This window comes from Rhincodon typus, chromosome 4, assembly GCF_021869965.1.
Source record: "Rhincodon typus isolate 14 chromosome 4, sRhiTyp1.1, whole genome shotgun sequence".
Classification (NCBI taxonomy): domain Eukaryota; kingdom Metazoa; phylum Chordata; class Chondrichthyes; order Orectolobiformes; family Rhincodontidae; genus Rhincodon; species Rhincodon typus.
Genome location: NC_063335.1, coordinates 87,178,480 through 87,191,909, shown reverse-complemented (window position 1 = coordinate 87,191,909; position 13,430 = coordinate 87,178,480). Strand labels below are relative to the sequence as shown.

General features: G+C 44.8%; 1 protein-coding gene across 1 annotated transcript; it reads left to right on the top strand.

Moving 5' to 3' along the window:
• Positions 1-921: 921 nt before the first annotated feature.
• Positions 922-12,245, top strand: gdf6a (growth differentiation factor 6a). Its single transcript, XM_020517693.2, has 3 exons — positions 922-950; positions 1,504-1,946; positions 10,594-12,245. The coding sequence occupies exons 2-3, from the start codon at positions 1,571-1,573 to the stop codon at positions 11,484-11,486; spliced, it is 1,269 nt and encodes a 422-aa protein (XP_020373282.2). The 5' UTR covers positions 922-950; positions 1,504-1,570; the 3' UTR covers positions 11,487-12,245.
• The last annotated feature ends 1,185 nt before the right edge of the window (positions 12,246-13,430 follow it).

The following is a 13,430-nucleotide window of genomic DNA, read 5'->3' as shown; positions in this document are numbered from 1 at the left end:
CCATAGCACTTTGAACGCACAATGGTCAGCTGGTCACTGTTACAGGAAACATAAATGCGATATTAATGAATTATCTAGTGTGCGAACCTGTCTACCGTAGTATAAAACTGTTGCTTTATCGTCGTAATTTACATTTGTACCAAAGTTTTTCAGAAACTTTCTAGAACAATGAAATAAATATCAGTGAATATCAGCAGCTTTCCTGCTCCTCTGATGCTGCTTGGCTTGCTGTGTTCATCCAGCTCTACACCTTGTTATCTCAGATTCTCCAGCATCGGCAGTTCCTACTATCTCCAAATATCAGTGAAGTCAGTTTAAGTGTAAAAGAGAAAGCGTTCGAAGTGTTTTAACAGTTCATTTTAATAAGATATCAGTGACTGCAAATTAATACTTCATTTCGCTAAATACACGTGCTCCTCATAAAGACTGCATTTAGATTTGTTTTTCTAGGATAATTGTATTTATTCAACACATGGAATATTCTTGCACTGATGGGACGCTCGAGTTATTTGGTATACTCCTTAAACTTGAATTCCGTATATCATGTCCTAGCAATTCACCTCTATATAATACTAATGCCGTATAATTTTATATATGCACTAGAGGGACCATCTCTGGAGATGAACACCATTCATTGAAATAGGTGATCACGGTTTCAGTGTAACTCTTACCTATCTCGTCATGTTTGTTGGCTTGTAAAATATTTTATAGTAAATGCATGTTCCACATCGTTTCAAAAAATGTTGCGTGAAAAGTTGGATGCAAAATTCGTAATTTCAACTTTTTTTAAGTTCCGCGCTTAACGTGCAAGCATGCTTCGAAACGGTCTGACCGATGCATAACACACACCCCTCCCACAAAACAAAACTACATATCCTGGGAGTTAGGAACTGAATAAACGGTGTAAGGATCTCCTTGGACGAACGGACAAAGTCTGGTGTAAATTTGGGGTATGGAGTGGATTGAAAGCGTGTGTGTTGGGGAGTGGGAGTGAGGGAAACTGAATAGATCAGGGGCTCCAGGTCAACACTCCCCTCCCCTCGCATGCCGCCTCAGAGGTAGGTGGTGGAGTTGAGGGTGAGAAGTGTAACGGGGGTGGGGGAGCGGGTGGGGAGATGGTTATTTCCCCGCCCCCTGGTTGCGGGGGCTGGGTAGAGCGCTGGGCTTGGCCAATGAGGGAGCGATGAGGGCAGGGCGGTGCGCCGAGTAGGCGGGTACCTGGGCGGGGCTCGGCTCTGTGTGAGTGAGGGCGGGAGGAGTGTGAGTGTGTGTGTGTGTGTGTGTGTCTAGGGGGGGGGGGGGGGGAGGCTGGAGCGCTGCTCTCGGGCAGACTGAGCGCTGCTGCTGAGGAACGACTGAGTGGCTTTTCCTTTTTGTTAACCCTACCCCCACCCTTCCTTCACATTTTTTTTCAAAATTTCACGCACTCCCACCCCCGTCCCCCCCCCCCCCTCCCGCCCCCTCCCCACTCTTTCCTCTCTCTATCTCCAAATTCAAACCCAGTCGAAAGGACACGGGCGCCTGAAGCGGCAGCGGTTTGTCAAATTGCACAGCGGCAGCAGCGGGCGGGATGGAGGCGCTCCGAGCCGCTGCTCTGCTCCTCTGCTCGGTCACCTGTTGCTGCTGGTGGGATTTACAGGGCGTGGAGCCTGCAGCGCTGTCCCCGGCTCCCAGCTCCTCCTCCCCGGGGACCGGGCTCGGCGGCGGCGGCCCCGGGCCCCACACGGATGCCAGGGCGAGGAAACTGCTACTGATGAAGGAGAGCGGTCCGCCCTCTGCCCGGGGCCGCCGCCGCCGCCGAGCTCACAGCGTGATCCCTCACCACTTCATGATGTCCATCTACACTGCTCACTCGGCAGCCGAGAGACTCGGAATCAACGCCAGCCTCCTCCGAGCCGCCAGGTCCGCAGCTAACACCATCACCGGCTTCGTGGATAGAGCCGAAGGTTGGTCCAACCCTACCACCCCGCCAACCCCCCCCGCCCCCGCCCCCTCCTTCCCCGTCGCGCGGCCGTTTGCTTTCCTTCGCCTCGACCCCCGTTTATGTCCTTCAGACTGAAAATTCATGTCTTTTTATCATGTGTATTGTTTGTTTTCAAGTTGGCCGGACGGTACGTTGTATCCGCAGTAAACCACTTTATAGAAACGGCTTATATACATCTGGCATCCAGTAGTGCGTTACTGATCAGAGAGAGAGAGAGAACGACTGCTAGCAATTTCTTGCGCATTTTACCTTCACAAAATTAAATCAGAGGGCGGGATGGTATAAAATTGTAGGGGTGACTTAAGAGACAATAGAGGACACTTAATAACGTACGATGTTGAGGAAACGAAGAACATTTTTTATAACTCCCTCCCCTCCAGAAAGATCCTATGGTCTTTGATTTTATGTCATGCGGGACCTTTCGTCGTGTCCTGATTTTAAAATAGTTGGAAAAACACTTTAAAATTCAGCCTTAAAACCAACAGGCTTCAAAGCAGCGCAACGTAAAGATTGATTGGAGCTTTATCATTGAAGTTGCGATATGAGGAATACCTGTACTGCTATCCACACGCATTGTGGGAGTTGATGTACTTTTATTTTCCTCGGCACGCACTGCTCCATTCTCTAAACACTTGGCAAAATAGTCAAACTAGTTGTAAGCCCTCAGAACTAATCTCAAAACGGGAAGCAGAAAGATCGGTTCGACCATAGCTTTAATTCAAGCTAAAACCTGTGCGTTTGATTTGTTCACAAGAGGGGACAGTGGAAGCAGGAGCTCGAGATCATTCGGCAGGTATTAAGCTGGCGGTGTGACAGGGACTGCAAATCGATTAATATTTCATAAAGCTGATTACTGTTTGTGAACTATGAAAACGCTGCAGATTCTGAGCAGGTTGATAACCGGTTTACAGTTAACGGCACATTTCTCAATGTGTCAAAACTACACCTTCCGTACAGTCCAGGCAAGTTTGTTTTCCCCCAAGAACTAGTTCAATGAGGAAATGTTTTTGGAGCCGAAGTTGACGTTTACTTGTGACTAATAACATGCTAATTGATGTTAGGTTTTATTGACTGTTGTAAATGCTGTCCTTGCCCTGTTATCCATGACATGGACCCTCCTTTAGCATTACCTGTCTGATGTTCAGTGTAGAACGGGAACACTGTTCACCCATCCCCCCCCCTCCCCTTGTAGCTTTCGTTGAAATCAGCGGCATTGATTGGCCAGTGAAAAGGGAACGGTGTAAATCACCTTAATTTATTTCATGGTGATCTTTAATTTTGCGTCGCTTGTCTTGAGCCGGGACACCAGACACATGGCCCTTCAGATGTTGAGTGTGGCTTCGCCTGCGGCTTCATTCTGGAGTTAGCTGAGTTCGCTGGCGCAGAGCCTACCTGTGCGGTCGGGTTATTACTCGCCGTGTTTCCCAATGAGAGTACCAAAAATAGGATGGTGGCCTGGAGTAACGGCAAACACCCAGGGATAACGCAGGATTGGAGTTGAAGAATTTGCTAATCTCTCCGCGCACCTGAACAAAGGTCTGAAACCACCTTCAGAGACTCACCGATATTTCAGAAGGTTTGAAAAGACGGGTTTTAGGGGAATTCGGGAGCATCCCTCTTAAACAGCCCCAAGCAATTCAAGTAAACCGCGTCTTTATCTTTCGAACCCACGCTCTCTGTCCGCCTTGTGTGATTATGAAAGTGGTGAGAGCGACAAAATCTAAATTAGTTGCAACTCTTCACAAAGAGACGGGTAATGTTCAGGACATTGCGGCGAGGGTGGGGTGGGGGGGGTGGGAGCAGAGTGAAATCCACAGCCAATCGAAAAGGATGCCAAAGAGATGTACAGAACGACATTTGGGCTGTTAGCGACAAAGCACGACTGAAAGCTAATCGATATCTTGATTTTTGGGAGAAATCAGAAAGCAAGTCTCAAGATTGCAATGTGTAAACCCCGGAAAGAATTGTGTGAACCAGTGGGTCCGTTGAAACATTGTTCCCATTTATCTCGGCGGTTGGGTTCACTAGTCATTGCGAGACCATCAACTTCGGGTCAAAACAAAACCTTCCTCGATTGAACTAGTTCTGAGGGAAATTTTTTGCGGCTGTCTGGACTGTACGGGACATGTTGGGAAATGCGCCGTTAACTGGAAACTGATTACAAACCTGTTCGGGGCCGAAACATTGTCACGGTCATCTCTATGAAATAATAGGTTTTATTTTTAAGCGAAGTTCCTTCAGCATCATAAATGGAATGCCTCGTTCAAACGCGGGAAGCAAGTTTGTCATTCTAGAGCCGACTGGGGTGTAACTTGATGACAGTTTCTCGGTTTGGGCCTGCTTGTTGTGAACAAGTTAGTGGCTAGAGTGAGAGCCTCAGTCGTCTCGCTGATGTGATTTAATGTGTCACCGCTGTGACCTTGCGCTGGACCTTCTGAGGGTTGCTTAGCATAAAGACAGTGATTTGAGTATTTGAACTCAATGATCTAATTGAGTGTTCATGTCACAACATATCAAACATTGCCTGTTCTCCTATAATGACCTGGCCCAGCCAATCGCAAATCCCCAAAACTCAACAGCACTTCCGTTCCTCTTGAAGTGGTTATTTCTTTTACTACCCACCACCCTCCGTGATCGCTACTTTGCGAGGCATTAATTGCTGGATCTGAATTCCGCTGCTCGCTAGAACTGAGCAGACGTTTTAGCAACGAAGCCATTTCTTCAACAACAAAAAAGCCCTTTGAGTACCAGCTTCTAACCGGCTGCATCTGTTCCAACCGAGCACTCCCGGTGTTAGATCGGTTTTAGAAATAAGTTGATACTTTAAAACAAAAAAAACGCACACACATGCACAAATAGTAAAGTAAGGCTGGAGAAATATGCGAGTTTCATCGTTCGTTACGGTCGCAAGATCAGACAAGAGCTAGTTGAATGTAGCAAAATTACTCTTGGCACATGAAGTAACTCATTAAAACGCAGATGGTAAGCGCTGGCCCCGGCAACTCCAGCAATAGAACTTCCAGGGTAAAACCCGACAATTAGGGGGAAGGAATTCAAGAAAATACGTCGGGATTACCAGCAACATCTAGCAAATTAAAAGATCATTATCACCAGTCTCATCAACAGCACGATAACGATTCTGTCTAACCGTGCGTCACTGTGTCTGTTATGAAGTACACAATCGAATCTGCGACTGCATTTTCCAAGTCGGGATAATGGTTTCTGTTCGAGAGTTGCATCTGTCTGCTTGAGGTTAAATACATCATTAGTTGGGTTTCAAATCCATGATGTGCTCCAGGTTTCGTTTGCAGTGTGATACAGCCGTGTTTAACACAAGCGGCAAGAGCCTGAAAAATCAGCTAGTTTTTCAGAATCTGTGACGTTGTATTTTAACCAGAAGAACGAACCTCTCGATGTCTTTAGCTAATTCAGGACTGAATAGACTTGAACGCAAAAACTGTTGTCTTTACAAACTTTTAAGACGTTGGGGAAATGAAATATAAGTAGAGAAGTATTTTAATGGATGAAGAGGGAATTGGAAACTGTTAATTATTTGGTGACCTTGTATTCGATTTGTTTGAGGGCCATATAAAAAAAAGCACTAATGTGGAACAGACGCTTAAAGTAACTGCCCAAACAGAAGGTTCCAATCTAAGTTTAATATCACACAGTGCTCAGGGAAAGTGAAGGGAGAAGGGATATCCAAACGATTAGTGGCATCAGCCGACCAAGTCGAAACGTGAACCATCGGTAAGCAAAGTCCTTGCCGTACATTGTAGAAATATTTAAGATGTATGTTTTATGGAAACGCTGCTGCTACAAATTCGGTTAAACGGAAGAAACTGGACGAAAGATTAATAGATGACTCTTTTCGAAGTCGCTTTCCTTTCAATCTCACATTTACTGGGTATAATTTTAACTGCATTTAGTTTACGATTTCTATCAGGTGGAAATATTGAAACAATTCCCGGCGTGTAAGGGGGTAATCTGACAGTGTTAAACGTAATCCTTCCAAACCAGAGCTTCACAAAACTCCTTTCCTGTTAACGCAGGTTAACGACATGCACCATTTTGTTTAAAATAAGATTTCACGACGATTAACTGCTGGGACTCAAAGCTTTGCTTATTCCGTAGTGTTTGTTAACACCATACAACCCTTTGACGCTCCGGGACCAGAATCGATGTTGGCACAATGCAAATTGGTTTGTGGTTTAAATTAGTCCGCTCCCGTGCTGGATGGGGAATTATGGAGGTCAGAGCCGACCTCAAGAAGGGAAACCATTTCAGCGCTCTGTGCTGTTTAATGGCAGTTCCGTGTGTTTACAATGAAGCCTGTTGCCGACTTGGGGGATGCATAAGATCAGGAAAACAGGTTGGGAGATGGCAGACTTCTAGAAAGAGCAGATGATAAGTATAGACGCAGAACGAAGCAAGTACAGTAGACAGAACTACAAGTAAGAGCAGCTCATTTTTAGTAGCGCCGTTAATTTACCTGCAACAAAAAAAAAACACATCTAAACGTTTTCAGACTGTCGTCTGCGCTCCAGGTTTGGAAAGTAAATTTAATTATTAAACCCAATCCTGTCTTAGCAACTGAACTCAACCAAGACAAGTGCTGTCTTCATGTCTGAGTGGAAAACACTCATTTGGGACTTTAATTCAGTGTCCTTTTTCCACTTCAAAACATGACAATAGAAGGCCGGATAAGCTCACAGACCGGAATGTGGAGCACTCGTCTCCGCCGCGTTGTCTCTTTTTGAGAGGTTTTGTGGAGCGGTCGGTGTGGGGAGAAGGTAGCAGCAGCTTCCTGGAGCCAATCTTCCATAACATAGCAACCTGGCACGTCTGACATTAGTCGTTTGGCTGGATCTACCTGTTCCATCCTTTAATTATACATCTGTAAGGTGTAAACAATTTACAACCATATGTACGGAATCCTGCTTGAAGCTTCCATATTTCCCGTGGGGTTTTTTGCGAATTCAGCTTGTGTCCTGAGTTGCAGAAATAACTGTGAAAAACATAATTTTCATATTTGGGAATAATAAAGTAACCATCATTAGTCTGCTTACTTTCTGATATCTTGTCAGGTTTATTTTATATTGGTAAATCTAAATACTTTCTGCTATTGGTAAATTGGACTGTAAAACGGTCACTGTTCACTATATGCAACATCCAGGAATTCACCGCAACAACACACTCCTGTTTACACCCTGATCGCGTCCGTCCCTAACCGAGCTTCAGCCCCACCCTACTCCCCTCCGTTCAAAGGAAGTTGAAACGAATTCAGGGAAGGACAATGCAGCACTCTATGAAGAAACTCTGCTTTAGAGTGAGCGGAGTGCTCCACAGAGCCCAGGTGGAGTTTTCTTTGTGAATACCCATCTCAGACACTGGCTTTCTGTAAATTTACACAAAAAACATCTTAAAAATTCACACGGGAAATGTAATCCATTGCCCATGTGGAGCATACCGCGTCTGGAATCCCCTCTGCAGCCTGCTTGGTACCTTATCGGCGTGAATGTGAACTGTCTATAGCTCTAGAATTCCAGAAAGAGATTATCCTCTTCATCTGTGTTAAAAGTGAAATTTTATTTCCGTTCCGTGACAGAACTGATGTAATGTAGGGATGCATCGGGTTCACAAAGCTTGACCAGTCTTTCTGCCTGATGTATGCACACTCACTGTTTGTCGCACAGTCTGGTCCACACGTCAACCAGCACAACCTAATCATTAAAGGAAGACTTCATGAGGCAGTGACCACGGGACTCAGAGCAGGAGAAAGGGGATGGGGAGAACAGTGTATTGGGAATCAGTCTTAACAGTACAGTTATTCAGGAATTGTAATATTAAAGGCTGGTGCTATTTGCCTGCTAAATGTATTGTACACTGTGTATGTAATAATTGAGTTTTGAATTTAAAAAGTCCCGATAAAACGAAAAGTTGAATTTGGAAAAGTCAAACAATACATTTACAATAGGTTGGTGTTCTTTAATTTAGAAGGCACTGTCAGAATGGCGAACGATTACACGGGCAGGCACCGGTCATGAATGAAGAGATGTTAAGTGCTCTCCTAATTAAAGGTGGATGCATTAGAGACAAGAACATGGAATTGTTCATCCGATTCAAATCTGTTAAAATTGGCAGAGCTGTCTGTGTGCTAAAGTTTGGTTCTTCTCTAGAAAGGAAGGCTCACAGGCAATTCCCCAACATGACACACAAGTGCCGCTGTCAATGATAATGGTCTCGGTTTTATGCATTTCATTACGAATGCCTGTGGCCCAAACGAACCAAGAGCTACCAGCTGGGGGGTCAGTGATGCGACACTGGGTTGGTTAGAAGACTGAATCATTTGAGCACACAGATATCTTAATCCTTCACTTCTCTGAATTGCAGCAAAGATACACAACAAATTATGAATTCGGCGATGAAAATTTATACATAAAACATTGTAGTCTTAATCTGGGAAGAAAAAACACATCGGTGTAACTATCCTGCTGTTGTGTGATAACCACTGAGCGAACAGTGCAGCTTCCCCACCTCCTTCATTGATATCTGCACACCAAGCAGATACTGAGGTGGCAGAGACCTCAGTCATGGACGGGCACTGGATGTTCTTGTAATAGGAAAAGAAACACTCCACGGAGTTTCAAATATAATGCAAAACTGAGATGTTGGATTCTTTAAATTCAAGGCTTTGATTTTCATCACACCAGGCGGACCACCTTCTGAATCTAACCTGGAGTGAATGACATACTGCCTTCCCAACCCCCAGTCCCCGCCAAACAAACAATTTCTGAAACAAATGCAGCAAATACTGCAGATGCTGGAAATCTTAAATTAAAACAAGGTTCTAGAGAAACTCTTCTGTGAAAAGAAGAAAGTTTACGTTTCCAGTCCAATGTGATTTCTTGTAAAATAGACTTAGCACCACTACTCATTGATACTTTTTGTAGGTCCAACATTTTGGTGGATGTATACCGATTAACTGGATCATTCCATATGCAGGCGGCTGAACGATGACTGATTATTTCCGACTACAAGGGGTTGTGCAGTGATTTCTTTGGAGCGGTGGTAGTAGGTGGGGGCTGGTGTGTGTGGGGTGGGGGGTGGGGGTGGTGAGGTGAGGAAGTGCCTGTTTAAAATGTACATCTGCAACCGATATTAAACACTTCTTAGACTGTTGTTATAATATGTATAAGAGATTGTACTGTGGCTAAAAAGGGGAAGTTTACACACTGGCGGTTTCTTCTTTCATATATATTAGATATAGTTTGGTCATTCGCTGCTTGGGATTGCAAGACCTTTTAAAGTGTCAGCTGAGCTCCTCTTAGCAATGTCGACCATTCAAAATGTTCGTGTCTGGGAGGTAAAGACAATTGAGCCTTTTTAATAATTACCTCGGCAGATTATTTGGGTAAGGATTGGCTGCTATTTCTGAGGGAAGTTCCCAAATCAGCGTCGTTTCTTTATGGCCCATTCAACAAAACGCTCTCAGACTCCGGAGTTTCAACCGCAATGGCACAGACAAACGACACATGTAAAATATAGAGCACCACAACTTGCAGACGGACTGGGCACGAAAAGTTTAACATGCTGGGCCGCTCCATTTCTGTTCAAGAAGCTGCAATGTTAAACCAACAGAACCGCGGATGCTGGAAATCAGAAACAAAAACAGAAATAACTGAAAAGCTCAGCAGGTTTGGCAGCATCTGTGCAAGAGAAATCAGAGTTCATATTTCGGGCCCAGTGACCCTTCCACTTCTTACCCAGCAATTTCTGTTTCTGAAGCTGAAATATTGGCTGGCAATAGTAACCTGGTAACGGTTCCAATAACAATTCACAACGAGTTCGCGCGAAAACTTAACCCTGCAACTATTGAAACATGAAATCCAAGTTATCTTTAGGTTCCAGTTTCATAACCGGTTGCCATATCCAAGTTTTATTGCGAGTTTGGGAAAAGTTCCGGGGAAGCTATTTTGGGTTCAACCTATCTCGCCGTGCTTCCTCATAATTTATACGTAATTCAGCCATTTGAAAAGAAACGCACAATAGGACCCGAATATAAAATGGCAATGTGTTTATTACATAAACCATGTATCCATCATGAGCGTATTACTCTAGAAATGACGGACCAGGCAGACTCGAGCTAGTAAAAATATGCAGCTTCTGTTGAAAGTAGCTTTAAATCTTATTTGCTTGTAGCAATGTTAGGTTAAAAGCTTGTTTCAGTGTCAGCGATTCCTATCTGTCTAATTAGCACCAGGAGCACTATGTTTTTCACATCTTGAAGCGGACTTTCCTTGAACTCATTGGGGCAACAGGGCGGCAGGCAACTCGGCGCTTGTCTTCTGAATATAAATCAGCGTTCCTTTTTTTTATTGGTAACTTGAGGTATTAACCTACTTGAGGTATTAACCTTTCTTTAAAAAAAAGGTTGTTCGTTTTCAATTCAGTGGGCTGGGGCTGCCAGTGATGGATCCTGTGATAAGATTCGTAAGTGAAAATTTCACCTTTCTCATTGAGAGAAATCCCTTTGATTGCCAAATAATGACTCCAGTTTATATCCAGCCTTTTAATGTCCGACTTGTGCTTTTTTTCTCTTTTTACAGACGATGTCTTGCATTCACATTTAAGGCGGCAAAAATACTTGTTCGATGTCGCAGCGTTGTCGAACAAAGAGGAATTAGTCGGGGCCGAATTGAGGTTACTGAGAAAAACGCCGGAGCAATTTCGACAGACACTGTCTGGTCTCTACGACTTCAAACTGTACTCCTGCCTCAGCGAGGGACAACCGTCCAAATTACTGCAGTCCCGCACGCTTCACATTCACCAGTCCAATGCACAAGGATGGGAGGTATTTGATGTCTGGGAAATATTTCAGTTTTTCCACTCTGCCCAGTTATGTTTTGAATTGAAGGTGACATCCAGCCAGAGCGAACGGGATATTGACCTGAGACAAATCGGGTTCGCACGGAAGGGGAGAACGCCCCAAGAAAGAGCTCTGCTGGTGGTTTTCACTCGAACTCGGAAAAGAGAGAATCTCTTCAGCGAGATGAAAGAGAAGATCAAATCCTCAGAGGGCTCCGCCGACGAGGAAGGCGAACGCCAGTTCAAAGCCAGGAGGAGGAGGAGGAGACGAACCGCCTTTACAAACCGCCATGGGAAGAGGCACGGCAAGAAGGCCAAGTCCCGATGTAGTAAAAAACCTCTCCATGTGAACTTCAAAGAGTTGGGTTGGGATGACTGGATAATAGCTCCCTTGGACTATGAAGCTTATCACTGCGAGGGAGTGTGTGACTTCCCGCTCAGATCCCACCTCGAACCCACCAACCATGCGATTATCCAAACGCTCATGAACTCTATGGACCCGAACTCCACGCCTCCGAGTTGCTGCGTCCCCACCAAACTGAGCCCCATCAGCATCCTGTACATCGATGCGGGCAATAATGTTGTCTATAAGCAGTATGAGGACATGGTCGTAGAGTCATGCGGCTGCAGGTAGCAGAGTGGCCATGGTTCCGGGAGGAGCGAGCCTCCCGGGTGTAGTATTTGAGGAGAGCGCGGGGCTGGTCGCTTGGTGGAACATAGCCGCTATTTAAAATGTTCTCAAATAGCTGTGGCTCCGCTACCAGTGCTCGCGAATAAAACATCAGGGGAAGAGAGAGAGAAAGAGAAGGCGAGAGGGGAAAAACAGTCTAGAATGTTCTCTGTAATTTATTCCTATACCGTCATTTAGTGGATATGAGACCGATATTTTAATACACTACCTGCAATTTACCTGTAAGGAGATATCTAACCCCTCTGCACCAAGATATTATCACACACTATTAGGTATCATATTACCAGCAAGAATAGGGGCTACATTACTGGCAGAGACGGAGGACGGGTTGGCAGAAACGTCCTTCAAATCTGTGCAAACCAGTTAGTGCTGGTCGCAGCAATTGCAGAGGCGATTATCATTAGTCCTCCCACACGTATTTCTATCCAGTCCACTGGAATTGTGATGGCTGGCGCATTTCCCAGTTAGGTTCTCCCCAACTTTTATTGCATAATGTCAGTGCAAGTTGGTGAAGGGTCATTCAGTGCGGTTGGAGGTTGGGGACGGTGGGGAGCGGTGCAAGAGGACACATGCGCCAACCCCCCATCCCAACTAACCCCCTCTGGATGTTGCCAGTCATATGTGGATGGAGGAGAGCTAGAGGGAGGATATACCCGCTCAATCTCCAATCGCGGTTTAAGCACGGTGGTCCCTGCTGAAAAACGGGTGAGGGGTGGGTGGGTGGGAGGTGGTGGTGCAGGGAGATGGGGAACACATTGAGACCAATTCCTTTCCTGGGCTGGCATGCGGATAGTAATGCGACCTGCCAGCACAAGGTAAAACTGGAAGAAACTTTATGTTCCCTTTTCGCCCCGATTATCTGCTGATCTCGATCGCCTTTTGAAAGGTGAGGGTAATTTACCAAACACACACACACACACACACACACAAAGTTGAAGGTAATGAAAGGAGAGAATGGCTCCGCTCCCCCAGGTTTCTTGTTAAAGAAGGTTTTTCCCTCCTTCTGACATTCCGACGAGATTACCAGCCAGAAAGAGCCGTCGGCCAAAAAGGAATTGTTGCAGATTGTAATTACATCTATGGTGGAATCTAAGCTGCCTGGTGTGATTAAAAACTGCAAAAAAGTAGTAGTGGGGGTTGGGGTTGGGGTTGGGGTGGAGGACAAATTCTGGAAATGACCAAAATGCATTTGCTGTCCTTGATAAAGCAACAGCTAAAAAAAATACAATGGGCTCGGTGGGCATTTCACCAGCTATAGACAATACAGTATTTACAAATTTAACCTGGGAACAAGCAAACACTTGTACAAATAGTTACCCTCCGCCGGCGATCGCAATGGGAAAACATTCGGAGAGCCTTGCTTTGCTTGAATTAGGATTAAAAAAAAACACAAGTGCACTTCTGTCCATTAGTAAGGTTTTGCTCGGTTGAATCACCACTTGCTTGGTAACCTCCCCCACCCGTTGCAAACTGGAAATTGGCCGGATTGCACGATTCCGCAACTAGGAGGTGGGGGGAATAATTGACCCCAGGACCGTATGTATAAAAAAATGCACATTAGCTTTAATGCACTGTTGTTCATATGTTGTGTTGTACATATTTGTGTATTTAAACGAGACTTTAATGTGCAAAATGGAGAAGTTAACAATTACATTAAGTCTAAAAAAATGTATAGATCTTTGTATGCACTCTGAATTTTGTGATATTTCTAATATTTTTAAAATAATAATATTTGAGCTGTACAGGGTTTTAAATGCCAATCAAACATTTGCCTGACATCCCGAAGTCTAAAAATCATAAATAATAATGTTTAATTCTTGTTGTGCCCAAGATAGAGAGACGTCTTTCATTGTCTACCTCAGATTATGTTACAATGTTTTGAATTTG